Source organism: Neodiprion pinetum, chromosome 2, assembly GCF_021155775.2.
Source record: "Neodiprion pinetum isolate iyNeoPine1 chromosome 2, iyNeoPine1.2, whole genome shotgun sequence".
Classification (NCBI taxonomy): Eukaryota; Metazoa; Arthropoda; class Insecta; order Hymenoptera; family Diprionidae; genus Neodiprion; species Neodiprion pinetum.
The window spans coordinates 1,205,081-1,231,712 of NC_060233.1; the positions used below are offsets into that span (position 1 = coordinate 1,205,081).

The window sequence follows — 26,632 nt, forward strand, 5'->3', positions numbered from 1 at the left end:
CTTTGAGAGCTACTCAGCCGTAATCGCGCGTTTGAAACTCGGCGCCAGACTGCGACTTTTCAACCGCAGAGAGGCTGCAGTCAGAAGCGGTAGAGAAGCGGGCCCATCTTGAGGAATTCCTTACCGTCTGAGGGGTAATTGTGAGATTTTTTTCAAGACTAGTCGAACCCCATCGAAAATCCGAAAAATGAGATATTTCGATGGGACCTGACGCAGAACGATCTGTTCGCCACCAGAAAACGACAGGCAGGATCAGAGGGTTGAGTCAAACTAGGGCGATTTTGAATACCGACACGCGGAGGGAGGGATAGAGGACGCATAGTTTCTGCATCTCGTCATTATCTCTTCGTTTTGGAGGGCCTCCCGTAGAAGTTCTCAGCGTGTAGGTATGCCGCGTATGCGGCGCTGACAAGGATCGAAAAGCGTGGGTTCCCGGTTCTCAGCTTTATTCACAAGCGCAGCGCTAAGCGTTTATTGCCCCGTGGACATAGGCGGGGAGGGGGATCGACTTTTAAATGAGTTCGATTAAAATGCAGGGACACGCGCGCGGTGCAGAGACCAAGAGATAGGTGCACTTGTATTCACGCTTTCACGAGGTCTGACGCATTACAAATCCACATCTGCCTTGCGAGATGGGCGCGAAGCTGTGAGCATAAATGACGGAGCGAAAACCTGAACATGATTTCTGTAAATCGATGTGTTGAGAAACCTACGCGATTCGCGGTGCGGAGAAAGGTTATCCTAGCTGCTCAGGGTGACTCAAGTCGGCTGTTCGAGAAGAAAAAAGAAGGAGAGAGAAAAAAAATTGTCCGAAGCGAATCGTAATGGGCCACACGGAGCGGCTGTTCGATGAATGAACGCCTAGTGTGGCAGCGATTGCTCTTCCGTGACGATTCAGAGCCACTTGATTCTCGCCTAGATTGAGACACAAATAAGATATTAAAGAATGGAAGGTGAGACTGCTCAAGGTGGACCAGTCGGCTGAGAACTGTCCAGTAGCCTCCGGTGGGCGCTGTGCGTTGGGCACCGACTGTACGTGAATGGCGCTCGCCGAGTGCTGTATTCCCGACGTTTGTGTACCTGCGTAGGTGTAGGCGTGCGCAGAGTGTGTGCCGAGTTGAGCATATAGCCAGACAGGTGATGTTCGAGATAATTTATACGCCTCGTATGCTTGCGTAAGAACATTGTTCAGGTGATAGTTTCGTCTTAACGGTTGTATTCAAATGACATTTCGAGAATACCCTGAAACATCCGTTTATAGTCCGAAATGTTGAGCGATAAAAAATTCACATACATTCTCGAAAGCCACGGAATTTCAACGATCCTTTGCACTTGGAGCAAATTATCTTCAAGTGTAATTCCAAAACTTGGCTCGCGGGACCTGGAATACCAGTTCAAAAATCGAGTAATTCCATTTTTCGATAAAACTGAATGAGTAAATTTTCTCTATCAGTCGCCGAGAGCGTGGTTTACCCATGAAAATTGAAGTATCCAGTCGGGAAAGGTCCGAAAATTGGATCGAAAAACGCGAGGTGAGACCCAGATGGCGCTGTTGTACCTAATGAACCCGGCAGCGAGGTTTCAATGACTAACATATTCACCCAGGCGCCATTTCTTACCAATCGGCGGAAAAATTCGAGTGAACAAAATACCGTTGAAGTATTTCTTCGGTCGACGCGATTCTTCACAATTTCCTTCATCAGCGATGCGGGGCATGTTTGTGTAACTCGTGTGGGTGTACGGGACACGACATTGTGGTAGTTGGAAGGCGTTTGGAGGGGCCCGTTAGCTCGCTCCTCTTTCCTCGGCCCTCCGTCCTCTTTCCTCTCTACTCTTTCCTCGGTCCTCAGTCCTCCGTAGTTACCGGCAACCGCGGAACGTTCAGTCGTCGGAGCGCCTTCGAAGCCGCGACGAATTTTAACGGCTCGCGTCCCGTCGAGCAATCAACTTTCAGTTTCAACTTTTCATTTCAAAGTGTCACAGAGCTCTTTCTCCAAATTTTCTATCGTGAATTTTAATTAAAACTGCGGTATCACGCACGGTCAGAGTGTTCACAGCTAATTATACACCAAAAATAATTTCGACCAAGTGTACAAACAACGTTTGATACTGCACTTGATGCACAGTGCGTTGCTTGACGGGTTTTCGATCATTGATTCCGTGGAGAAAAAATTATAGGTATAAATTATTGTACACGCATTGTGAGATTATATACACGGTATGGGATTATTGTCACAGGTTTTTGTTTTCACTCATATGAATGGAAATCTAGGTTTTTATTATATACCGCGTTACCGCATGCGATTCGTCAGACTTTTGTGACGTGTGCATTTATACGTACGTACCTATATAGGTGCACGGATATGCCTATGTAAGTATATATAGAAGCCAATGTGTACGGATGAAAAAGCGAGGCGCGTTTCGGAGCGCGTGCTGCGTTGAATCGGAATGCAGCCGGCGACGTAATGAACGTGGGTATAGCATACCCAGGTTTAAACGAGTGTACGGAAATAAATATATGCATATACATACGGACCTAGACATATAGATGTGTAAGTGACAATATTCTGAACCGTACTAGCTATTATACCAGACAAGTATTTTGCATCGTGTAGTGTGTGTGTGTGTATACAACGTATGATGTAAGTGTAGACAATACGTACTATTTACTTTTAGAAATAGAATGAATAAAGGATAAACGCCTCTTGGTTCGAAATAAATGAATAAAAGAAGGTGAAAGACGGAAAGAGAAAATAACTCTTTGAACAAACGGTGTTTGGTTACAGTAGATGCGTCTGTCACGCGGAACGGGTTTATATTTATCACTTCTTTCATAACCTTACGTCTATGTTATAATTGGAGGAAATTTAAAAGAAAAAACCGGACTCGCAGAAAATGACGTTTAGAAATCAGGGATAGCATGCGACTTGTACAGCGTCATGTGCGATTTTCCGAATTTATTCGAAAAGACCGTTTCGTTGACAATCTGCCAATTCCCATTATACCTACCGAAGTAGACGTACATACGTATACGTATATCACGTATATATTAGGGTCCCTCGTTTTTTATCTTTTGTTTCAAAGGTTTTATTCAAAAAATTTGTGACAAATGTTGAAAAAAAAATTGTTGTAAAACCGGGAAGGGGTAAGAAAATATTTAGACGTAGCTACCAATCATTGTGATATTTTTTATTTACTTTTACGTGTACACTTTACGGACTATATGTATAACTATACATCCTGACCTGTTATACATATAAACACTGCGAATATACGTACTCGAATTTAGCGTTGTTCTGAATTTTCTTGATAGAGTTAATTGCAACAGTTTTACATTCATCTTTAGGCAACACCGAGCCACGTTAAATTGAGAGTGAAGTTTGAACAGTGTCACGTTAAGACCAATAAATGCAAAATATACGTACAGATCTGTAAGTTTGTGCAATCGCTGTTCTCCTCAGGCTCCACACAGCAATGTTTGAATGCGCAGATTTTTGACCTCTCCGTGCAGCGCTAAGTGTCCGGAAGCGTTTCGCGTTGGCGCTGGATGTAGCTCGTTTCCCAATTAAGGTCGGAGAATCCAACAGCGGCTAAGTGCGCAACGCGTGGTCCTCCTCGTCCCACACGATGAGAAAACGCGGATACAGTATATACGGCGATAATCGCGGTGAAAAACCGTCGAGATTATCGGTCTCCGTCTCTTCCTCGAAAATGGAAGCAGACAGCAGCTGAGGGAGAGCGATATTCAGCTCGCGCTTCACTCCCTGTAAAGTATTTCTGGGATTCCGGGTGACGGATTGTTCGCGCACGTGGCCCGGGCACGTGGCTTTTAGATACGTCACCGTCGATGCTGGCTGCGACTATTCGAGGCGTGTGTCGCACCTACGAACATGGATCAACCTGACTGTCGGCTGGTTCGCTTTGTTTGGTAGGAAAGCAGCAATATACGAGAAAGCTTCCGTTTATAATTGCCAGCATCCATCACTCGTCCCGGTGCCGTTCGTCATTCCGATCCAATCCATCTCTCGGAAGCACAGCGGATGCAACGCGCGCCACAAATTTATATTATATCAATGAAAATGTCCCTGCGAGTTATCTTGAGAGATGGAAAAATCATTTAGAATCAAAAATCGACCATTAAGGGGTAACGCCAGTGTAAAAACAAAAGAAAAGCACTTTCTTGATCACTTTTTTTTTTGCTGGAAGAAAAGGTAGTCTGATAATAATATTTAAGGGAGTTATTAGGCATATATTTGAGTATAGTACAAAAAATTACTATCAACAAACGTTTAAAAATGGCTACTCTGTAACTGGTGCAAATTTGAATCTAGAAAAAGAACTGCTCAATCTACACGACTATAGCTAGATAAATGCGTGGGGGATTTTTAAAATATTTATTTTTAGGTAATTGGTGAATATTTGAATGAAAATGTTCAATTTGAGACCAAAGAAGGTCACTTATTTGTTGATAAATAATGTTCAAATTAACTTATCGAAAATTCCATACGCGTTTCTATAGCTATTAATATATCGATCGAGTGATTTTTTTTCCAAATTTGAATTTGCATCAGTTACACTGCATGCCGCATGTCTCGCGAGAATGGCTTCAGTGTAGTCAATTTTTTTAAATTTGTCGACATTAATTTGTTTTATTATACTTAGATACATGCCCAACAACTTCCTGAAACATTCTTATCTCATTATCGTTTCTTCCATCCCACCCCCCCTGCCCCCCAAAAAAAACAATTGTGCATTTTTTAATGTTTTCACAACGGTGTTACACCTTAACACCGATTATTTCCAACAGTGCAACTTCGCAGCAATCTCAAGTCGAAGATAACGAGCGGCGAAGGGGTGGATGCAGATAATGGGGATCAGGGGCAGGAAAGAAAGATGACGAAGAGGACGAAGATGCAGCTACAGGCGAAGATTCCGCACCGGTACAAACCGGGTAGTACCGGAAATTTCAATGGTCTTTAGCCGGGTTCTATCAGCTTTTCGGAATAAGTAACGGGGCTGGTTACTTGTTAACCGCGAGGCATCATCGGCCAACTCCTCGACGCGACGCCTTCCGAAAATAAAAATAGCCCCTGAACTGCACTGGAAGCAGGAAGCTTGAAGCGCTCGACGCCGGCTACAGCACGGAATGACATCGGATATGCGTGCGCAGCAGCCCCTTCGGGGTGCTTCGCTGCCGACGGGGGATGTCGTCGACTCCGTTAACGGAGACGGGGGTCAGTTTGTCCCGCGCAGTCGACCAGTCAGTTTCTACGACAATTTCAAGGTGAGGATTGAATACTTCGCAATTGCGCTCGGTTGTGTCGAGTTGACTCGTAAATTTTGAAATTCGGGCCACTTCCGATGTAACGATTTAAAAGCAAAGGAGGGCGGTCGAAACGGGAAGATACGATGTAAGCTTGTAAAAAAAATATCATTTTTTATTCGCAATTGAAACAAAAGTTCACAACGTGTTTTTGAAAGTGTTTTTGATACGCAGATTCGCTGGTTATTTTTATTTCTTATTTTCTTTTGGGTTTGAAAAAACCTGTTGAAACTGTGACTGTCATCCTGGTTTCCAGAGTTGAAGTTATCGAGAAACAGGGAGAACGAAAGCAAGACGAAGCATGTTTGTTCGAGCCTGAAACTTCGGAACGTGTTTCATGTTTGGAGAAAATATTTTAAAAACAGAAATTGTGCTTTGAGAATTATTAATTTCATTAAAGACGTCGAGAGTGTCGGTCGAGTTTCGCGCCGAAAACAATAACAACGAATTTAGAGACTAGCCGAGCGTTGTTTTCGACTTTCTATATCGAGCAATTCGTGTACACAACATCAAAAATAAAACACGTCACAGGCTAAAACGATACACGCTTACGAATACCCAAACACCTCGTTAAAATGAAAATCGTTTCTCGATTTACAGGACGTACCTGTGATGCCGCCGTGCGTTTCGTCGGCCGTCAGCGCGGGGAATTTGAATCAGGTTGTACGAGACGACGGGTCGTTATTGCCGATGTCGCGGAACAGTCGAGTGAGCAGCGCGGTCAGTGCCGGAAATGTGACAAGGATCCAGAGCCCAAAAGTGATCGGTAATATAAAATGAGAGTGAATTTCGTAGCGTTGACGTAACGATTGATTATTAGGAAAAATCATTATTTCGCAACAGCAGAATCGTCTCAAATCGGGTAGTCGATTGTTTAAAAAGCAAAGTGCGTTCAGATTTTGTAAATTAAACTCCTTTAAAGTCGTTCTAAATTTTCAGAGCAATGATTTTAGTTTCAATATTTCGTTACGTTAACGTAGTAAAGCCCCGTCCGGGACTCATCGTCAGGGTCCTCGTAACTGTAGGTACAGCTAAATACACATGAATCGCAAATCTCGATCACTACGCAGGTGCCGTGTCGACCGGGCATATCGGGAAGATCTTCCGCCTCGAAAAGGAAAAGGGGGACCCTCAGCTCGGGCGTGCGCCTTCTATGGCGACCTGCCTGTCGACGACAGTTCCGGTAAACCTGACCACCTCGCAGATCGCTGGCCGACACACACCCACCCGGAACTCCCTCAGGCACAGCCGGATGATCGTGATGAACAGGACCGGAAACGGTGAGTGCACCGACCTTCCCATGGTGAAAGTGAATTCTACGATTTTCTACTACGAATTTTTAGCAAATTTGAGACATTTCGTACGGAAACAATTTTTTCTACAAAATTGTAAATTATCTCCATAGTTTCTCATAAAAACTTGTAGATTTTCAGTAAAAAATCTACAAGGTACTAAAATCTTTCACGAAAATTCATAATTCTTTACGAAAAACTATGCATATTTACAATTTTGAAAGAAATAATACGGAATGTTAAAATTTCTTTAAAAATTCGTAATAGTAGAAATTTTCACCAGGGTCGGGATCGCCGGAGTGTGCAGTTTTCGCTTTTCGAAATAATCGGAAAATCTCGAAGGTCGGATAGGGTTTTCACTTGAAGGGAACGAATTAGGTCCGACGGTCGTGACGTGCGACAAAGCAGTTCTCGGACTTAGGTCTGCACAATGAGTCAAGCGCTTATTGTTTGCAGCGGATATTTGCTTATGACGTAGCGTCCTTCTGGGAAGGATAACAGGATATCGGGACTTTTGTGGTATCGCGATCCGTATTCTCTCAGCTACGAGTAATTAGTCATCGTGTGCGCCCGATTGCGGATGCATCACGTTGTTTTACCATCAGGCATTAATTAGAGTCAAACCCCAGGCGATCCTTGCAAGTGATTTTGTACAACGAACGGAGGAAGACAAACACTTGGAATATATGCACGATGATGAGTTGGGGCACACACGTACGATTAGCTGGAAACAACAACCCAGAGAATGCAATAACACTCGTCGAAAACAATAAGCGACGTATACCGCGCATTCCTCGGATCGAAGGAAAAGTGCCAGTTACATGCCTCTGCGTGTGTCGTGGGCCAGACTAACCTGAATCAGGTAGAAGAAACCGACGACTCGAATCGTATTGCTTTCCCAGGTAGCAGACTTACCCAGAGGCTGACCATTATTCGACTAAAAAAGGACGACGTTCTGGCCAATCTATTGTTGGCAAAAGATAGACTACTTTTTAGTGGCTATAAATCGTCGAAAAACGAATTAAAGTTGGAATGTGGTATACTTCGTGTTCTCGAATGTCTTCTGAAATACCAAGTGTAAGGCGATTCGACCGGATAACCCGGTGTCACTTTATTCCAGTTACCACTGGAGAGTCAAGTGAAAAGTTTTTGATGTTTCTCGGACAAATGATTGTTTATGCGAGCGCAGTCATGTGCCGAATGAACGTCAACGTTTGATGGCAGTTAGACGGACTGATCGCTATCTCATACTTGTCGAAAGTTGACTATTAGTCCACGTAATTAGCCAACTTGCAAATTATTGCCTTTTTGTCTTGAGTGCTCACAGCCGACGGAAAACCTAATAATAGTTGACGGCGGATGTTGCTTTTACCATGACATTTCAAAAGACACTCGCGCACTCTTACTCAGTGTACACTCAACGATAGGCTCATAATATGCCTATTCCCAGTTGACTTGAAATGATTGACTGAGAATTTCTGTCGGTATTAAGTCAACTAACAGCCAACAGTGTGCTATCTGGGTTTGACTTTCTATTATAGTAGAGAAAAGCGGAGAAACGGAGAATTTCCATGTCGATTCTTTGTTATTCATCTCGCTTTGGTGACAAAAAATGTAATATTTTGTGTACAGCAAACCGTGTAAATTGTTCATCCTCGACATTGCTGTTTGCGTACTGCAATTAGTTTACGGTGAATGACCAATAGAATGCAGCATAGGCACTAACCGAGCGACTAATTACGTTCGGGAACCGAAGCCAGTCGAGCAATTAGGGAATCGATGTGAAACGAAACGAGACGACAAATCGTTGTACTCCCCAGTTCGGTTCGCACAGCTTGCTCCAATTTTCAAAGACTGATCGTGTAACCCAGCCAGGTGTGACTGAGCACTTTTCTTCTACGTCTGTATTCTTTGTCAGCTCGATGCTTTGCCACATCTGTTGTACCTTTGATGAAATTACTTGAAAAATCTGATAGATACGCAGTCAGAGCTAATGCCCTTATATTTTACTTTTACGAGTATCCTACGACACGTGGTTGTTAATACCGAAATGAACTTTATTCGTCACTTCAACTCCTCGCCAAGGCGTCATTAGCCTCGAAGGGTACGGGTGTAATCGTTTATTAACTATTCGTTACTCGCTTGGCGCGTGCGCAAACGGTGTTGACAAAGCCTTGCGCACTAATTAGGTCGTCGTCGAATGTTTACGTCGGTATAATTAGCCATTGCGTGTTGACTAGCTGATCAAAAGCGACAACTTTCTCCAACTAAAACCGACGTTCCATGCACCTAGCACATTATACTTTTAAGAAATTGTTAGCCGACGAGTTTCTTGATGATAATGAAACCGATAATGTACGTTGAATCAATTTTAATATACGCACGATATGTATGGAAAAACACACGAGGAGGATTTATTAGTCCGCGGTGTCAGACATGCGGGACGATAATTCAGAAGGACTGATGGAGATAATTATACATCTTGGTATCCGTTCTAAACTCTTTAAAAAATCGTGAGTACGGATCTAGATACGTCGAGAAAAATGGACTGGCACAGAACACGTGCTTCTGCTTGCATGTGTTTGTAGTTGCTGCTTCTGAATGCATGTTAGGTATATATTTTAAGCACCGCCTTAACTGGCACCGTAGCACACTTGCTTTCCATTTCAATTTCCGTGTCATCAGTCTCTCCAGCACCTCCCAAAGAGCTAAGGGAACGAATCAGGCTTCCGTTTTTTCAAACGTATTTTTAACAATTTTTTCCTGTGTATTGTCCGAGTGAAAAGGTTCTTTCGTTTCTGGACTTGTGCTACAGATACTCTTTGGCGATCAGTCACGGAAGATTAGAGTCTACAGCGCTTTGGCAATAGTGGATCTTAAGTATTGATCATCGAAAGCGACCACGATTGTTTAACCTGTAGACCATAGATCAGTCTCTTCACGATTAGACACAATAGAGATTGTCCTCCTGAATTTTCCTGATCCGCATTGTATTGTTGTATCCGATATTAATCGACACTAGGCACGCAAAAGGAACAATAAGGTGATAGTGGAATCCTGCGGCGATGATTAGACCTCGTTTTCATCACTCGTAGCGTTGAGACCCCATCATAGGAAACGGCACCTGACCTGATCAGCGGGTGTACCGCGTCATGGAAGGTATTATTTGAAGAAACTGTTTTCGTGCGAGCTTTGCTCGTGCGTAGTCGTGTCGTTTGCTCTCCTCCTTGGGCGGAAATTTCCATTGTTTGAGGACAATGGAACTCCTTCAAATTTTCACCCCTCTTGATAGAGTGTGCAGGTATACTCTGTAACTTACCTACCTACAAAACTTCCCGCAGGTATTATATCCACAACCGAAGCGTAAATTTTACATCGTCGCCGCCGTGTGGTTAACACAGCCTGCGGGTGGACAGCAGCGCGGTGTGTACAATTAACCTGACGGCTAATGCACGTTACGTCGTACCCGTATTTGTAAACCGAGTAAGTCGCTGGACTGCCGAGGAGTTGCAGCGAGAAACTGGGTCCTACTATCCGTACAAGGCAAGGACGGATCGACCAGATTCTCTGGCTGTCGCTGCCTTTTCAAAGACCGCGAGGCCTGATCGCGAGGCATTTCATGATTTCACAGTGTTGAATTAAATTAGAAACTCCCGAGAAAGGGACTGATATAAAAGCGGGGTATATCACGTGTTTGTTAAATACTTCATAATCTGGCATCCTTGACCCGGAGACGTGATTCTCAATTCGCGTTTCAGAAGTAATGCGTAAATAATATGAAGTGATATCGCTGGCTAATCTTAAGATGCGAAAGGTCACGTACACATCGTGTGGTGAAATATACGGTTGGAGTATGTTTTGGAAACTTGATGACTGCACCTCCAAGTTGATCTGCGCGGTTTTACCGCCCTTCGTAAAACGACGAAGTCGTGAATTCCATTAACCCTAGCCTCCTCATCAACAGCTCCACGGAAATCCTCCCAGCCAACGCTGCTGGTGCACCGGGTGCTCGCCAGGTGTCTGGCCGCAGTTCAATTGATCCTTGGTATGGCAGTCACGTCGTTGGCGCTTTGGTTTCTGGTGTGGGCGCCAAACCTGCCGATAACCGATATCCCCTACTGGAGTGGAATCCCCGTGAGTATGAATGTCTGCTGCATCCAGTGAACCGAGCGAGTAATAAATATCCGTCTATGTGTCAACCACAGCTCCTGCTCTCCGGATGCTTCGGATCTCTTCTGCTGTGCTGCTTCAGAAACGAGTATACCGGCTCGAGTCACGGATTTTGCATATCTTCGGCGAAGGTGAAATGAAATTGACGCTCCGTGTTAAGGGGTTATACCTAGTCAGGAGGCCGACAAAAGCGGTTTTTCAAGGATTTTTCAAGAAGAGACATTTCAATTTGTTAATATAAAAATTTATATCCATATTGGGGTGGCATTGAACTTGATTCTGATGCTTTTTATTTGTAAGAATAATGATTTTTTTTTTTTGAGAAAAATGTGTTCAAACTTTCACAAGCACTTTCAAACACTCCGGGGCGTCTTTGCAAATGTGCGCGTAACTTCGAGAATACTTGTCGGAGTGACATGAAATTTTCTGTGCATGTACTTGAATGTATGTACATTACGAAAATGAATTTTAAAAACGAAAACCGAGTCTTGAAAAATCCTGACTAGGTATAACCCCTTATTGAGTGGCGCACAGATTGTTCCATACCTGAGTAATGAGTATACTTCTCGTCCAGAGGAAATTCATCCTCTTCTCACCGATTTCAGGTCCTCAGCGTCTTCTTGTCAGGACTCGCAACTCTGGCGGGTATCGTCGCCTGCGTGTCTTCCTCCATGCATCTCGCCCGTTTGGCCCGTACCGATTGCACCCCTCGCGACCTGAATGAAACTTGCTCGTGTCGTCCCCGAGGCGATTTCACCGTCGTTCCTGAACCGATTCTTCGGTACGTCGACCTCAGCTGTCCAGAGGTCGAGAGCATCCTGGCGATACTTTTGATATTCTCGGCGACTTGCAACGGCCTCGGCGCCATTATCGCTGGGTGGTACTGCTACCTTCATTGGAGCACGACGGATTCCAGGGACAACAGGAACAAGTACACCCAGGTCAGAACCGGCCCTGCGCCAGGCCGCATCCTTAACAGGCCCATTTACAATCCGAATTTGAACGGACGATGATTGAGAGAAACCAGTGCGTGAATTTTATTTGATTCATCGACTATTTTTCATGTCTCTGACGCAATTTTACTCTTCGCGACGTATGAAAGAGAAAGATGTGAAAAAGAGAAGACGGACTTTGGTCGTTATGGCTCGCACATTGACTCTATGCTTATACCGTAGTTGCATTTTCCAGGATATACGGTCATGTATTTATAAGTTATTTTTTTTCTATACGGGGTGGGATAAAATTAACTTGATGTAACATGATTTTGTAAAACGAACGTCATACCTCATATCTTAAGATTATTTAACCAGTTTTAAAACAATACGCTCGTTGCGAATCGATTTTTAAATGATTTAAATTGATTCTGCCGTTAAAGCTAGAGTTATTCTATCTTTCTTGAAGGGGGGGAGGGGCTAAACTACTCCACGCATTATACCTTATACTGATGGACCAAATACTGTTATGAATTATTTTCAAAGTTAATGGTATTATGTGGTAATTATATTCTATTTTTATCCTGTGGTAGTGTGTACCTAATTACATGTGTAACTGTTAGGTATAGTTTTGAAGTTTCAACTAGATTGAGGTGTTTTCATAAATGCTCATTATAGGTATTAGACTGGTTTCCACAAGTAATATCTCTTGAACAAAGCTAAGGAAATTTTGTTGTTTTGGTCGTTATTCTAAATTCTTATTTTTGAATTCTGTTTATCACTTCGAATCTCTGCAGTTAGTTACGTGCCCGGTATATCTATATAAATAATTCGTACACGTTTATATTTTAGGTGTGTGTATGCAAAAGGGTAGTTATTGTAACGCTTCGTTGAATGCGTAAGATTAAATGGCAGCTCAATAATATGTTTAACGTAATTATATTTAGAAAATACTTTATTATTTAAAAGAGACAAAAAAAATGTCGATACTCGGCGATATAAGTATTCGTATACTAGTAATGTTTTTTTTTCATAACTACGTTAGACTCATAATTACATATTTTATACATATAGTACAGTATAAAGCAATATTTTATTCTTCATATTTATAAAAATTAATCGAACAGAATTGACAACAATAGTTTATTTATCTACTTTTTTTCTTCGTATACATTAAAACAAGAAAACACACTGGGAAGAACAGAAAGTCAACATTTTCTTTTCCTCAGTCGTTTCCTTATCTTTATTTATATGATTACTTATTTATACGTTATTTGAAATCTTTTTTTTTTCTTACTCACTCATCAGTAATTCAAATATCTTTTTTAAAATACTGGCCGCTCTGCTGGCCACTCCGCAACGATGTAACGTTTTTCTTTGGTGTTAAATCGAACAATTAACACTTTCCATCAGATTTATTCATTACCATTACAGTGTACTATAGGTATGTAAAGAAGGACTATTGTACCGTTATACGTATAGCACCGATCTACTAGCGATAAAAAGAAAAGAGAAAACAAAACTAACCGATAAAAAATTTCAACAATCTTTAAATGCAATGGATTTTCCTTACCATTAAATATGTCAAATATACATCTAAATTTAAAAACATGTGAACGTAATTAAAAATACATTAAAAATATTGTAGCCTGCGGGTAACAAAATCATTCGTCAAGCTACATATACGAGGAGGTTCAAAACATTGAACGATTTCTTCGCAAATCACGTATATAAAAATGACTATGTACAAATTTAAATATAAAAGGAATACGGAATATGTAAGTTTCCCACAAGGCGTTATGAAACTAATCGCGTTCATAACATGTCAGTCAATTTCACGATCGTAATGATAATAATTGAAGGTTAACTGTAATTTTAATTGGTTCCATTATAATCGCTGCAAGGGCAAGATTTGTAAGGCACTGAGGAAGCTCTTGGATTGAAGTTAAGGCAGTAAGCGAACCTTGATTATATACCTACGACGAGGAATATCTTGAAGGAACTAATTCAAGGGTCCATCAGGTTAACCGCGGATGGGCGAAGGTTCAGCTGGTACTCCCCGAACAACATTGCTGCCAACCAACGGTACTCTTCGCCCTTCAACGCTCCAGCAAGGGTGTAACCGAAGAAGGGAGTCTCCTTGCACCTGGAAATAATACAGGACTTCAGGTTTTTTTTTTGAGCGTGCTTTATTCTACAAATCATTTCGGTACTATTACAATAATTAGGTACTTGAAATATGTTGAGTGTCAAATGATGTCTTACCTGTTGGGCTTTCCGTTCTTCACGATAAACGTGATGGACCACCTGGGTAAAGAGAGAAATAAAGCAAAATTTTAAGTTATTCTATAAAAATTGCTCTCCAGTTTTGTGACCTGTTCTCGACAGTAAACGATATTCAAGTATGTGACTTGTCCGGGTCGCATCAGAACTCAAGAATCTACTGGCTATACATTGTCAACCAAAATTGAGTCTCATCGATAATATTGAAGAGAACGGAAATTTTGAAAATAATGAGATTTTAAAAAAATTCGTATGTATTCAGAAAAACCAACGAATTCATTTCACATAACGAAAAAACACATTCCGTGAAAAGTTGTTAAGCAATTTATTGCCAACTTCTGGGCATTATTATTATTCAAATTTAATGTTCGTATCATCTTTATTGCGGTCGAATTTTTTTCGATTCTTATCTTGTCACAAAGTATTCAACATTGTCGACGAGACTCACTTTTGGTTGAGAATGTATAGCCAATACATCCTTAATCTGACATGTTACTCCGCTTACCCCATCTGCGGATTGCGCTTCGATTCGTGACCCAGGTACCAAACGATGTCCTCGATTCTCCACTCGTGGAGTTTCGTCGCGCACATTTTGTCCTTGTAGCAGCAGAGCTTGGCTTGGCTGAACTCGAACAAGTAGTTCTTGAAATTCTTAGTCTTGTTATCAGCAAATTTGAGCTCTCCGGATATCGTCATTGGTGGGTTCACCTGCAACGCCACAAACAATCGATATGAGGAAAAAACGCAATCAGCTTCCAGTCCGGCTATCTGGCAGTCCGCAACGCGCACACGGCCCGATGACTGATGTAACACTCGCGTATGTGCGAGTGTGTGCGGTGTCACGGTGTAAACAGATAAGCGTACACAGTCTTGCGACCAACGGAACCTAATTGGTCGACATCCTGTTTTGGTCGCCCGATTCCGATATGTATTATACATGAATTATGACTCACGGTGCCCGCGTGTCTCGGGTTTTGTTGCTGCTGCGATGCAGTTGTTACTAGCTGACCCCGCTAGTAATTTGATAGAAAGACATCCGGCAACATGCGAGCAGAATCACCGGTGCAACTTGAATTTCGCCCACTTTCGATCCCTTACAATAGAAAGTCTTCTGCCCCGGAGGTATTCTAGCGCACCGGCTCAAACTGGAGCCGTTGTATGCGGCGATCAGCTAAATTGACCCCAATGAAAGATGAACCGACGCGCAGAGATTTTCCTTGTTCTTAAGGCACCGAGAGTAACGAATGAAATGGAATGAAATGGAATGACTGTGCTTCGTATCGAAGCGGACGATATACCAACCAAGGGAACAATGTCTTTGTAGACTCTGTCTCTCTTGAGTACCAGGACGTTGTCCTTTCTGTCCTCGACGTCCCAGTACCCCCACCTTGCGACGGTCTCCAACACGCTCTCGTTGTGATGCAGGGGACGTTCGAGGTCACCACCAAGGGCCGACTCCTCGAGGCACAACTCGTGGGGTTGATGGCCCGTCTTGTCCGCCAGTTCTCTGCACACGTCGAACGCGGTTTTGTGGGGGCCAAGCTGCAACGGTCGGAGCATGATTAGGGTGAAACGTGACCGTTGAACTCTGGACGTACCGTGACGTTGACGCATTCCCCGTCCCTCGCGATCACGTAGATCCAGATCTTGAGGTCCCCCGAGGGCGCCGCCCTTGGACGATTGTTGGACACGTGGTGCCGCTCCAGAACCTCCAGGATCTTCGCCTCCCTGGCCAAGTCCGCCGCGGAGAGTTGATAGAGCTTCGGGTAGAGCTCGATCAGGTCCCCGACCACTCTCGTCTCGGACCGGTTCCAATCGTCGCTCTTAGTCTCTCCGGCGTGCATCAACGTGGGGCCCCACACTGCTGACAGGTTCGTAACGGTCATTCGGTTCCTCGCGCTCTGCTGGCTCAGGCAGTGAAGATGGGCCAGTATCCTGCGGAGCGTCGCCCCCGCCACGGTGCTCAACCTCTCGAGCTTGCTTCTGTAGTTCGCCACCCGCTCATCCGTGTTTTTCATGTCTGCATGGCAGTGGTTGGAAAGAATAACGATCAGTTCCGTACCCTGAGTGTGTCGAGTAATGTCAATATGGCGTTCGAAGACGATGAAATCCACAATGCATACTAATTTGATCCGGAGCGTAGTAATCGGTCCAAGTATATGTGCGTATAATAAAATAAAAAGCAATTGGTGGTAATTGCAGGAAGCGTTTATTGAATTGTTATCGGGTTCCCCTCGCCGCGCTGGTCTACTGCGCTGCGCTTTCCTAATGCATGCTAATGCCGCCGGTTTTAATTCGCTGCGCAGTTATTACACGTCAAAGGAACGTTCAACTCAGCTGTTATGGACGCCATGCCGCTGCGTAGAACTGAACGAACGGGCCCAGGTCACTGCCGTGGGCGTCCCTCTCGTTGTTTCAGACGGACAGTTCGTTAACCGATCATTTTTACTTGCATTGACCTTTTACTTTTTCTTTTAGCCTCTGGATGATTCACCAAACATTGAGAATGTCGCCCCTTGGTATACGTCTATATGAGAAATTTAAAACTGACTATGGGAAACGGAACGCTCTTTCTCCCAACGGTCGAAGGCCAATTGGGACAGAATGCTCATTGTCGTGTTTTACGAATAATGGAATACCTACACGAACAGGCTCAGCGTACTTAGTTGATTATAATTTAACGACATTCAACCTACTGTTGCCGCGAGGACTCATCGTATTAGTGTACCGGAAGTCGGAACTATATTTTCACCGGGGCATTAGCATCTTTAGGTAATTTTTTTCTTCCTTTGCAATATTCTTTTACGGTGCTTGGTTCAATTTCACATAGTTGAGAGATTCTGCATTGCACGTCGCTAAAAGCTGGCATCGCAAAGATATAGCAACAAAAATATAATATTTCACTAGCAATGATGCGAGAAAGTTAGCTATGCCTGGGTGTAAGAATAAATAATTGACACCATTTCCACGCCTGGTTTTCGCGGTACGCTAGGTGAACATTGTGTTATACACGTCAGAGTCGTATCGTCTACTGAGAGGTGAGAATTCTCTTACGATGAGACTGACGAGGGTAAAATTTTCCGCTACTTGTGTCGAACGCAGTCTCACAATCAGGGGTCTAGAAACTCTACCTCATTGTAACAACAATGTCGATTCTGTACTCACCCACGATTCGGCAAAGAGAATCGTGACTGGCGGCGGGCAAAAGGGGCTCAGGTAGATCTCTCAGGAATCGTCTGAGCACCGTCGCAACGTCGTGCTCCGAGTAGTCAACCTTCGTGATTTGCGTCACCCACGCATCTTTGCGGAATGCTTCCAAGAGGCGGGCAACAGCGGTACTGGATCCACTGCGCCGATAAATGCCCTCGGACATGATACCTGCGGACCAGAATACATCGAGATCAGACACAACCTGCATGGCTGCACTCTTGGAGTAGGAAAAATCTGATTCCAGTAGCAAGCTCGAGGCCCGTTAATCTAAGCGTAGAACGAGCGGGTTTTGGTCGCCCCACATAGACTCCAATCAACGTTTGCATTAAACCTTCATCGGTCCTGCAGCTGGAAAGAGCGAGGCGTGAAAGAGGCGAGTGGGGCAACCTTTGTTAGTCTAGTTGTGTTCCATGCACTGAGTCAGAGAGTGGTCGGATGCTTCCGGGAAACCAATGACGAATTACGTCACGACAGTGCACGGGAAGTTACCTACATTCATCTACCTGTACAGGTTATACAGGCCAAATTGGGGATTGTCATGTGTCGGTTAAACACCGCGCGGTGTCGGTCTGATTTCACTTCCAGATAATTTATCGATGCCAACTGCTCACCGTGGGTGTAAATGAAATTTATACACTTCTCCAGGATGACCGGCACGTTGTCCTGCGTCAGCTGCTGCTGCTCAATGTCAGGACCGCAGCTTGTCGCCGCTTGGTAGAGGGCGTGCTTCCATGCAGGACCTTCTCTCGAACCCGGCGCTGCAATATGTAGGGCACTTTTTCCTCCGGCATCGACAACCACGACCGGAACGCTTCCGCCCCCAGGGATCGGTCCCTCGTGTTCTCTGAGGACTGTCGAGGTAAAAGGATAAAAAGTGGAAGGGGTTCAATGCCTTGATATTGTAAGGAGGTGACGATTCGTTATCGGTGACATTTGCACCGTCGAATTCAGTTTCTTGTAAATTCGATTAGTTCTAGGTCTGTGGGAAAGTATTTTTCTGTCCGTGTAGTGATAATCGTGAGTTCATCGACTCCGGGCGATTGATTGTACTGTTCAAACGCTCTTTCTTTATCTCGTTCGTCTACCGTCGGATTTAAGCTTACAGCAGAGCTGTGAGCCCTGTCAAATTGACGGAAACGCTTACAGCATATCTGCTCGGTTATTCGTCAATTTTCATTGGATCTAGTTTCGCGATTTGTCTAAGTAACGGCGATTTGAACGGAGTTCTTCGGCCGTGACTATTACTTTTTGTCCTGTCTGATGCCATGCGGCGTTGAACTTCGCTTGGCAACAAACCGGCGCTTGGTCCGTTCGTGAGAGCGAAGTTTTTTTTATCTCGTTCCAGAGTTCGCGCGAGAGACGAGACGAAATCTACGAAGACTCACAATCGAGTCGGACATCGCTCTTCGACCCTCGTATGTAAAGAAAGCGTTACCTATGCAACGGGCTTTCCGCAGGTCCAGATGTTCAAAGATAACGGGATCCATTGACCGCGTGTAGAAGAGGCTTCTCCGTTGCAACAGCAGCCAAGCAGGAAACCACGTTCCGGTAACGCCTTCCTGCGAAGAAGTTTGACTTTCAATTTTGGATCGTGGATTCGAACGACTTGTTTACTGCATTTACGTTAATCCTGGATGTGCAGGTGATAACCAATTGCTAATATTCACGGGTTTGGGAAGCTCGAATCTGCGGCTGGGAGATTCTCTGCATCTCGCGCGATCGCTCATAGAAAGTAGATTTCCTTGAAAAGTGATCGCTCCGTACGTAGGTATGTACCTACCTGCGCGAGTATTATTGTTACTCCGAGTTCTCAGATTTCGCACAGGGTTTCTTGCTTTTAAAGACGTTTCGAATTTCGTTACCGACGCTTCGCGTGAGAGTGAGAGAGAGAGAGAGAGAGATGCAAAGAGGGAAGGGAGAAAGAGAGAGGCTTACCTTGACATAGGCCCAGCCCACCCGCGCTAGTTCGGAACTGTATCTAACGGGAAAGACTGGCGTCAGAGCCTCCAGAATACGTTGGGCCCAAATTCTTCGTTCCGTTACACCCTTGACGTAGAACACGTGGACGCCAGGCCTACCATCCCCGCTGATCGCCACGCAGTGAACAGCTTCCCCGTCGACTGTCCTGAAAAAATTCAGGCGAAACCCCCGCGTACTTTCAATTTCATTCGCGGTCGATGCATTTTTTGCGTAACGGTGAAACTGATTTGTTACTTTCAAATTTCTTGTCGACTCTGCTGCGGCGAAACTCCTCGATGATACACCTATTTACGAACCTGCACTTTTCCCGTACCGATTTCGTCGAGAAATTCGAACGAACTCTTTGAATATAATGACTGATGACTTTTTTCTGAATTTTATTGGACCACAAGAATACTCGGAGTTTTTTTTAGATTTTTTAAATCGTAAAACTTGAGATCTGAGTATAAAATTTCATTAGAATAAAATACTCGGTTTGGTTCGAAATTTGAAAACTATGTGGAAAGTTGTATGAACTTGGTGAATACTCTGGTAAAACTTAAATATGTAACATTTCAGATTATTTTCGAAGGTTAGAATTTACCGGTATTTTATTTTAATGAAATTTATTTGCAGACCTCAAGTTTTTGTGCTACGTTTACTTGAAAAATGTTAATTCCTTAAAATGGGCGTTTAAAAAAAAAAAAAAAAAAAAAAACATCACAACTCGAAACCGTCCGATCTAGACATTCTGAAGAAAATTCACAGTCTTTTTGTGGCCCAGTGAAATTCGGAAAAAAATTGAGGACTGAATTCAAACAGATAAGGTCAAGCGTAGGTCGAGTTCGCCTGAAACGCTCCTGATGCAAGAAATTAATCTCCATGCGAGAAAAAGAGTGCTCCGCTTCTCGGCTGGATGCTCTTAATTCGCAATCATTTCAACCGTTTTATCTATCCGTTGCCAAGTGCTCGATACGACAAACTGAATATTTACAGCTTTTAAACGGTTCCGGGAATCGGTTTCATCGCTGTGCATTTCAGAACCTTATTACAATTGGTTGAACGCGTTGACACAAGTTACATCGTCGGGATATTAACTCTAACATGGTACTCTCCGGTACGTATGTTCCCCACAGTGATTTCAAATCTTCCGCCAAAGCAGCGGGATCGTTCGGAATTAAGCCGGGTTCAGGTCAAATTATGACACACTTTTCGAATTTTCAAAATTTTTTAAATGGTACCATCGTTTGGGGTGGGGTGCGTGGGGTACATTTGTACCCCGGTGTATAGTTAGGTGGTAAAAAAATTAGTGTACTATTCTGAGGTTAAACCGCAGCGAGGAAACCTCACGACTTGGTACTTCCGTTTGGAGACTTCTAGTTTATATTATACCTAGTCAGGATTTGACAAGACTTGATTTTTTAAATTTCATTTTCGTAATGTACATACATTCAAGTATATGCACAGAAAATTTCATGTCGATCCGTCAAATATTCTTGAAGTTACGCGCACATTTTCAAAGACGCCCCGGTGTTTGATATTGTTTGTGAAACTTTGAACGCGGTTTTCTCAAAACTATCTTTTCAAAGTCGATGCGCCAGATTTCTCGGAAACGGCTAAGCTCATCAGTCTCAAATTTTTACACAAGCTTTATGAATATATTTTTCAGTCCTTGAGCGAAGGTTTTTTTCTCCTACCATATATCAACAAAATCTTTATTGATTTTTCATTTCGGACGATCCAGTCCAGAGATATATCGCTCACCGCAAGACGCCTTTTTTTAGAGTCGTCCACGTAGATCGGCTTTAGCAGCTTTAAAAATCATTATTGTTACAAATAAAAAATATCAGAATAAAGTTCAATGCTGCCTCAATACGTATGTAAGTCTTGATATAAGTAAACTGAAATCTCTCTTCGTGAAAAATCCTTGAAAAATCGCGTTTTTTCGTCCTCCTGACCAGGCATAACCCTATCAATTCCGTACAACGAATAGAGCAACGAATCGCGTGAAAATTTCTTTGCTCTCCCACGGCCAGCGTGGGGACCCGTCGAATTAGGGTTCCCCCCAACGAAGGAAGGGACATGGAGGAACTAATTGTGACGATAGAGCGAACAAGCGTCGGTCTTCTGATTGACGCCGACGAGTCGTTCATAGAGACGGTACTTGACTTACTTGACATCCTGGAGCAGATGCACGCTGTGAATCGTCTCGAGGAGGACGCTCTCCTTCAGGGTGGTCATGCTCTTGTCGGTGTAGAAGGACAACTTGTTATCCTGAAGCACGGCGGCCCGGGGCACCAAGTCCTTCGCCCTCTCGATACCGACACCGGGTCTGTAGACGATCCCCCTTTGCGGCGTCGACTTGTGTCCCGTGTACGGTGGACGCTCCAGCCTGCCCCCGATCGCGGGTTCCTTCGGGACGTCGCGGTTCCGGGATAGCAGCTTACTGCCCCGCACGAAGCTCATCACGTTTGGCCTGATGCTGGCGACCGAGTCGTGCCTCAGTTTCCTCTGCAATTTCCTCATCATCGAGGTCCTGTTCTCCTCCGCGACCTGGGGACTCGGTGGTGGCACCTCTTCGGGACACGTCGCGACCTCTGTAACTCCGATGGCTTCCCTCTGTACGTGAATTTTTATCGAAGGTTTCCTCGGCGGCACCGCCGGCTGCTTCTTACGCAGCTGAGAGAGCTTTGGCAGCAGGGCTGGATTCTTGTTCGGCACTTCGATCATCTCGACCTCGTCGTAATCGTTCTTCGGTAGGGAGTCGTACCGCCTTGGGGGCTCTGGCGGCGGTCCAGTCGCTTCGGCATTATCGACTCCCTCGTCCTTGGGCTGGATGACCTCGTGGTAGGCTTCGTCCTCCGCGTCTTCCTCCTGCTCCTGGAGGTCGGCGAGGCTCCCGGCGCTGCTCGGCGACTCGCTGGTGGCGAGGAGAGCCTCCAGCAGCATCAGATCGTTGTTCTCGTAGTTGCTGTAGACGCTCTCGTCGGCCCGAGCGAGAGGGTCAAACTCGAAGAGCAGCGACTTGCTCGTCTCCCGCCCGGACTCGACCACGATTTGGTCGGAGTCCAGCTTCCGAGGCAGCCAGTTCTCGTACATGGAATTCGGTATCGAGACCGTGCTCGCTCGCGGGTTGTTCAGAACTGGTTCCTGTATCGGAGGTTCGTTGACGCCTTCGTCGAGGCTCGACATCGCCTCCAGGTCAACGCCGGGCTTGGCGCTCGGCGTTGCGTCGTAAAAGGTCCAGGAATCGGACCTGGACAGTCGTTTGGGTCCGTCGATAGTGATTTTCTCGGTTAAATTCGACTCACCGTTGTTCATGCTGAGGTCAGAGTCGCTTCCGTGGCTTCGAGCGAAGCTGAGAAGGTCGAAGGAGTCGCTGAGGTCGAGGTCTCGAACTGCCGAGACGGTTGAACTGAGAGTATCGTACCTACTGCTGTGCCCGGAAGTTACCGACTGGAGCTCGTCGTAGATCGACTCTTCCGGAAGCGGCGGGGGCGGGTAAATCGGCGGTGGTGGGCTGTACCGGACCGTCGACAAGTCCTCGACGTTGCGCACGCTCTTCAGGGTCGTCCCGAGCGGACTGTAGAATGATATACCGTTGAAAATGTCGTCGGTCGGCATGGAGACGCATCGATCTTGACGTGCGCCGATCGTGTCTTTGAGCTTCCGGTTCGTAGCGTCGACGATATCGTCGGGGACGTCGCCACCGAGTCCGTCTTCGTTGTTCAGCGAGGCCAGGCGCCGCGTCAGCAAATTCTTAACCGATTTCTCGAGTCGCAGGCTAGCGTTCCGAGTGCTCGATATCACCGCCTTGCTCTTCGACGTCATCTTCTCCGATATCTCGTCCTTGAAATTCCTCGACGAGTTGCCCAGGGTTCGGAAGAACTCGGGCCCCGAGCTCCTGCCCTCAGGAGTCGTGCAGGACTTCGTGCCCTCATCGCTTTTCTCCGAGGTACTCGACTCGCTTGAGCTCGTTGACCTCGGCGTTGATCGCACGGTGGTGGAGTGCAGATTTCTAGGCGCCGGTACCGGCACAGGTCGTGTGCCCTTGCCCTCGGCGATCAAGGTCGAGCGAGGTTTCGGCACTGGTTTTGCCTCCATTTTACTCATTCACTGTTGAACTTGGCGGTCGCAGAACGTTCTTCGGTCTCTCGTGTGATCGTTCAAGGCTCCCGATTCAATCGCTCCTCGATCCTCTAACCTGGCGTGCGAAAATCCATGATCCTCTAAGCGCAGTGTCCACACGGTGTTTGAACCGACGATAATTAGGTGTTGCCCGCTTGTTTGCATAGGCATGAGCTACTTTTAAATCATCTGCGCACATCGCATCTCAAGCCTCTTCGCGCTGTTATTACGTGGTTCGTATTACAAATTGTGGATAATTCATTTAAAGGTTCCTTCGAAGTCGGTTCCAGTCAATGTTACATCGGAACGAACAGTCGCTGATGCTCGTGTGATTTTTATTTCACACGAAATTGGACACAGCGACACCTCTCTAAAGTTCGCAAGGTTTCTCTTATCTCGGAGTCCAAAGATTGATCAATGGTGATACCAATTATGGCGTAACAGACTCGGTAGTGTTTCGCGGCGATGAACGACGGATCGTTTTATATTTATAGCTGGAACATTATCGTTCCGACGTTACCTATTCCACCGAGAGAGTGAGAGAGTGGAAAAAAATAGAAGGAGAAAGACACATGTACAGGCGATGAGTGAGTGAGGGAATGAGTCACTACTCCACAGCGGTGATAAAATGCTTGCTTGCACACGTTCGTTTAGCCAACCAGACGTAAAAGCAGATGTCCATGCGTGTGTGTGACGTGCGTGTAGATCACATCGACTCTTGAATCTGCACGTATCAACACTGGTACAAATATCTAAATATACAGGCTGTTGCACGCGTGTACGTAGGAATACTCATTTATAACCACACGAGTCACCCGACTCAGCTGATTCCAAGTCGCGCTCTGAATCTTCTCCTGTCTTATGACGATTGTGCGTACCTACACCGGTTGTCGGCTGCTATGGCTTTCAGAGACGATCCGTTCCGCTGGGTACGTTAATCTTCACGTGACACTGGCGAACCTGACACTGGACATGCTCGCTCAGCTATGTGGCAATTGAGACCACCGTTGAACGGTGATTCATTAACTCCAGTGCATGGGTTAAATTCGGGGAACCCGACATCCGAGTCATGGACACTTTGTGAGGCTGTTATTTCCTACGTCGGATGGTAAGAATCTCGGTTTCTTTCTCCGCGGGTCAAGAGCAACGACAAACCGCAAAGATGGGGGTCCCTTGAAGACGCGACGCTGTGTCCGGGTTCAGATTTTGTACCTACCAGGACAGATTTCCTCTTTGAACGAAACGGGTTTCCAAAGTGCGTTTCACTCGCGTAGACAGCGCTGATTTTATTACGGGTAGGGTTTCACGGTTTGACAGATAAGATTGCGCGAGGGCTGGACGTCCTTACCGCCTCTTGCGAGCACTCGTTTCGCTGTAATCCGATCACGATTTCGTCAACACCGCGACTACGTCGAAGGAAACCACCGAGCAGTCGCTTGCCGATGTCAACTTCGTTCCCTCGAATACCGGACCTGGAGCTCGGTAGAGACGATTCGGCCTCGAAGCGCCGCCTTCGGTGGGGCTTTTGTCACTGGTGCCAGTGCAGCGATCTCCTCGTTGCATGGAGAAAAGAAAAACGACGCGAGCCGAATCCGCCCGAACCAAACGACGCCGCTCTCGGGCACGAGTACCAACGCACTGTAATCGGCAAGCATCGTCATCGCTCAACCGCAGACCCACAGGCCCAGGGTCGCTCGAGTCGCAAGGTTGTCGACTCTGCCCGATCACCCATCGTGTACCGGGTGTCGTTTACCGACTCGGATTCCATATGTCCGCAGGAGTTGGACTGTTCCGCTCCTGCAAGAATCCCGGGTGGGAGTAAAGTGCGAAGGTTCCATTCAAGAGACTAGACGACAACCAAAGAGGAAAACATGCGGAGTGTACTTGGGACATGGTTGTTGTTTAAAACAAACAAAGTGAAAACAATAGTTGGGCTGGCGAGCCGAGGTGAAAGGTCCGGATCTTCCAGCCTTCGATCCTGATCGATCCTCTCTGATGGTCAAGGAGCTTGATCAGGGTCGGGGACGTGATGGAAACCGAGATTTCTGGAAGGACGAACCACGGCGAAGATCTTTGGACAGCCGTCTCTGCTCGCAGCTGCCGCAGCGGCATGTCGGAATCCTTTCTCGTCGTTATGTACTACGCCTTAATCAATTTTATCCCAGTGTGACGTTTGCACTGCGAACCATTGTTCTTGCTGCGGCGTTTACTCGCGGCATTAGTTGACTGATTAGTTAGGGTACAACCCTTTAATTTATCAGCAATTAAACCCGCTGCGCTTCCAATTTACTTTATACATATATTCTCTTTTCTCCTGATGCTCTATTCGAGATAATATTTTCATGCTTGTTCAGAGTTCCACGCATTATTCGAATCACCTTTTCGTAGGGTGGGCGATAAAAAGTTTCTCACTGCAGGTGAATATGTACGGTTACTTGTAGCAGTCAACCTAATTTTCCATTCTTCTAGCGCGCGACTTTCGCTTGCACGTAAATATTGTACACACGTATTCGTACGTCGAGAATTTTTCGGTCAAATTTAGCACGACAGTTATCCTTGGTCCGTTATTCGCAGTAAGCTATCGTTGTTCTGCGGTATAAACAACCACGTGTCGGTGATTAATCGTACGGAGGAGTCAAAGAGTTTAAAACAGAAGTTTGCTTACTTTGTTTTCGCGAGTTTCGCAAAAATTTGAAAAGAAAATTATTTTCTGGAGTGTAATTTGAAATTCATTTTCTAAATGAATAGAAAAAGAAAAGAAAAACGTGTCGAAGGGGTGGAAAAGTCAAGACGTTCTCTTTGTATTCAATAAACTTTGTTTTCATTCAAATACGATCCACATGTAAATTGAATAACGCATTCGCCTGTATTATACAGCTGTGTAACGATTGACGGTTAATTAATCGTTATTTGTTGTATTTAATACATGATCCGTGGGGGTATCTGAAGACGGGGCAAAGTGAATATCCGCGAATATGACGAACATTATTTATTGTGTCACGAATGGTGAAAATTACGCGAATCTGTAATTCGTTCAATAACACGAGACAATTCCATTTGCCAACTTTCTATGTTATACGGATATATTTTACGAAAAATTCATCTCGCCGAGCCGAATTCATTACCCCAATCGAATCGCGTAATTTATCGAGAGACGAATCATGCGGTAACAAAGTTCGTAATAAAGATTTTCGGATTTATTCAATTAATACTAATGTTGCGGTGGTAAAATTACAACAAATTTTTTCTTTTTTCTCAATCAATTAATCGGTAAAATGAAAACGAGCGCGTCTCGACGGAACGAAACATTTATCAAGCAAAGAAACTCGCTCGCA

General features: G+C 45.0%; 2 protein-coding genes across 5 annotated transcripts; one reads left to right on the forward strand and one right to left on the reverse strand.

Moving 5' to 3' along the window:
* Positions 1-985: 985 nt before the first annotated feature.
* LOC124210979 (uncharacterized) lies at positions 986-13,271 on the forward strand. Of its 4 annotated transcripts, none has more exons than XM_046609525.2 (7): positions 986-1,137; positions 4,808-5,284; positions 5,924-6,089; positions 6,394-6,603; positions 10,580-10,749; positions 10,821-10,916; positions 11,391-13,271. In XM_046609525.2, the coding sequence occupies exons 2-7, from the start codon at positions 5,147-5,149 to the stop codon at positions 11,796-11,798; spliced, it is 1,188 nt and encodes a 395-aa protein (XP_046465481.1). In that variant the 5' UTR covers positions 986-1,137; positions 4,808-5,146; the 3' UTR covers positions 11,799-13,271. The 4 variants fall into 4 exon arrangements, with proteins under 4 accessions (XP_046465481.1, XP_046465483.1, XP_046465480.1 ...); XM_046609527.1 differs by lacking the exon at positions 986-1,137 and adding an exon at positions 1,510-1,532; XM_046609524.2 differs by lacking the exon at positions 986-1,137 and adding an exon at positions 1,832-2,178.
* On the reverse strand, positions 11,858-24,876 carry RhoGAP15B (RhoGAP_ARAP and RA_ARAPs domain-containing protein RhoGAP15B). The gene is made up of 10 exons (XM_046609523.2): positions 21,343-24,876; positions 19,146-19,335; positions 18,646-18,769; positions 17,822-18,061; positions 17,166-17,378; positions 15,599-16,020; positions 15,303-15,542; positions 14,506-14,708; positions 13,983-14,024; positions 11,858-13,863 (listed from the first exon to the last, which is right to left on the reverse strand). The coding sequence occupies exons 1-10, from the start codon at positions 23,280-23,282 to the stop codon at positions 13,725-13,727; spliced, it is 3,753 nt and encodes a 1,250-aa protein (XP_046465479.1). The 5' UTR covers positions 23,283-24,876; the 3' UTR covers positions 11,858-13,724.
* Between the last annotated feature and the right edge of the window lie 1,756 nt (positions 24,877-26,632).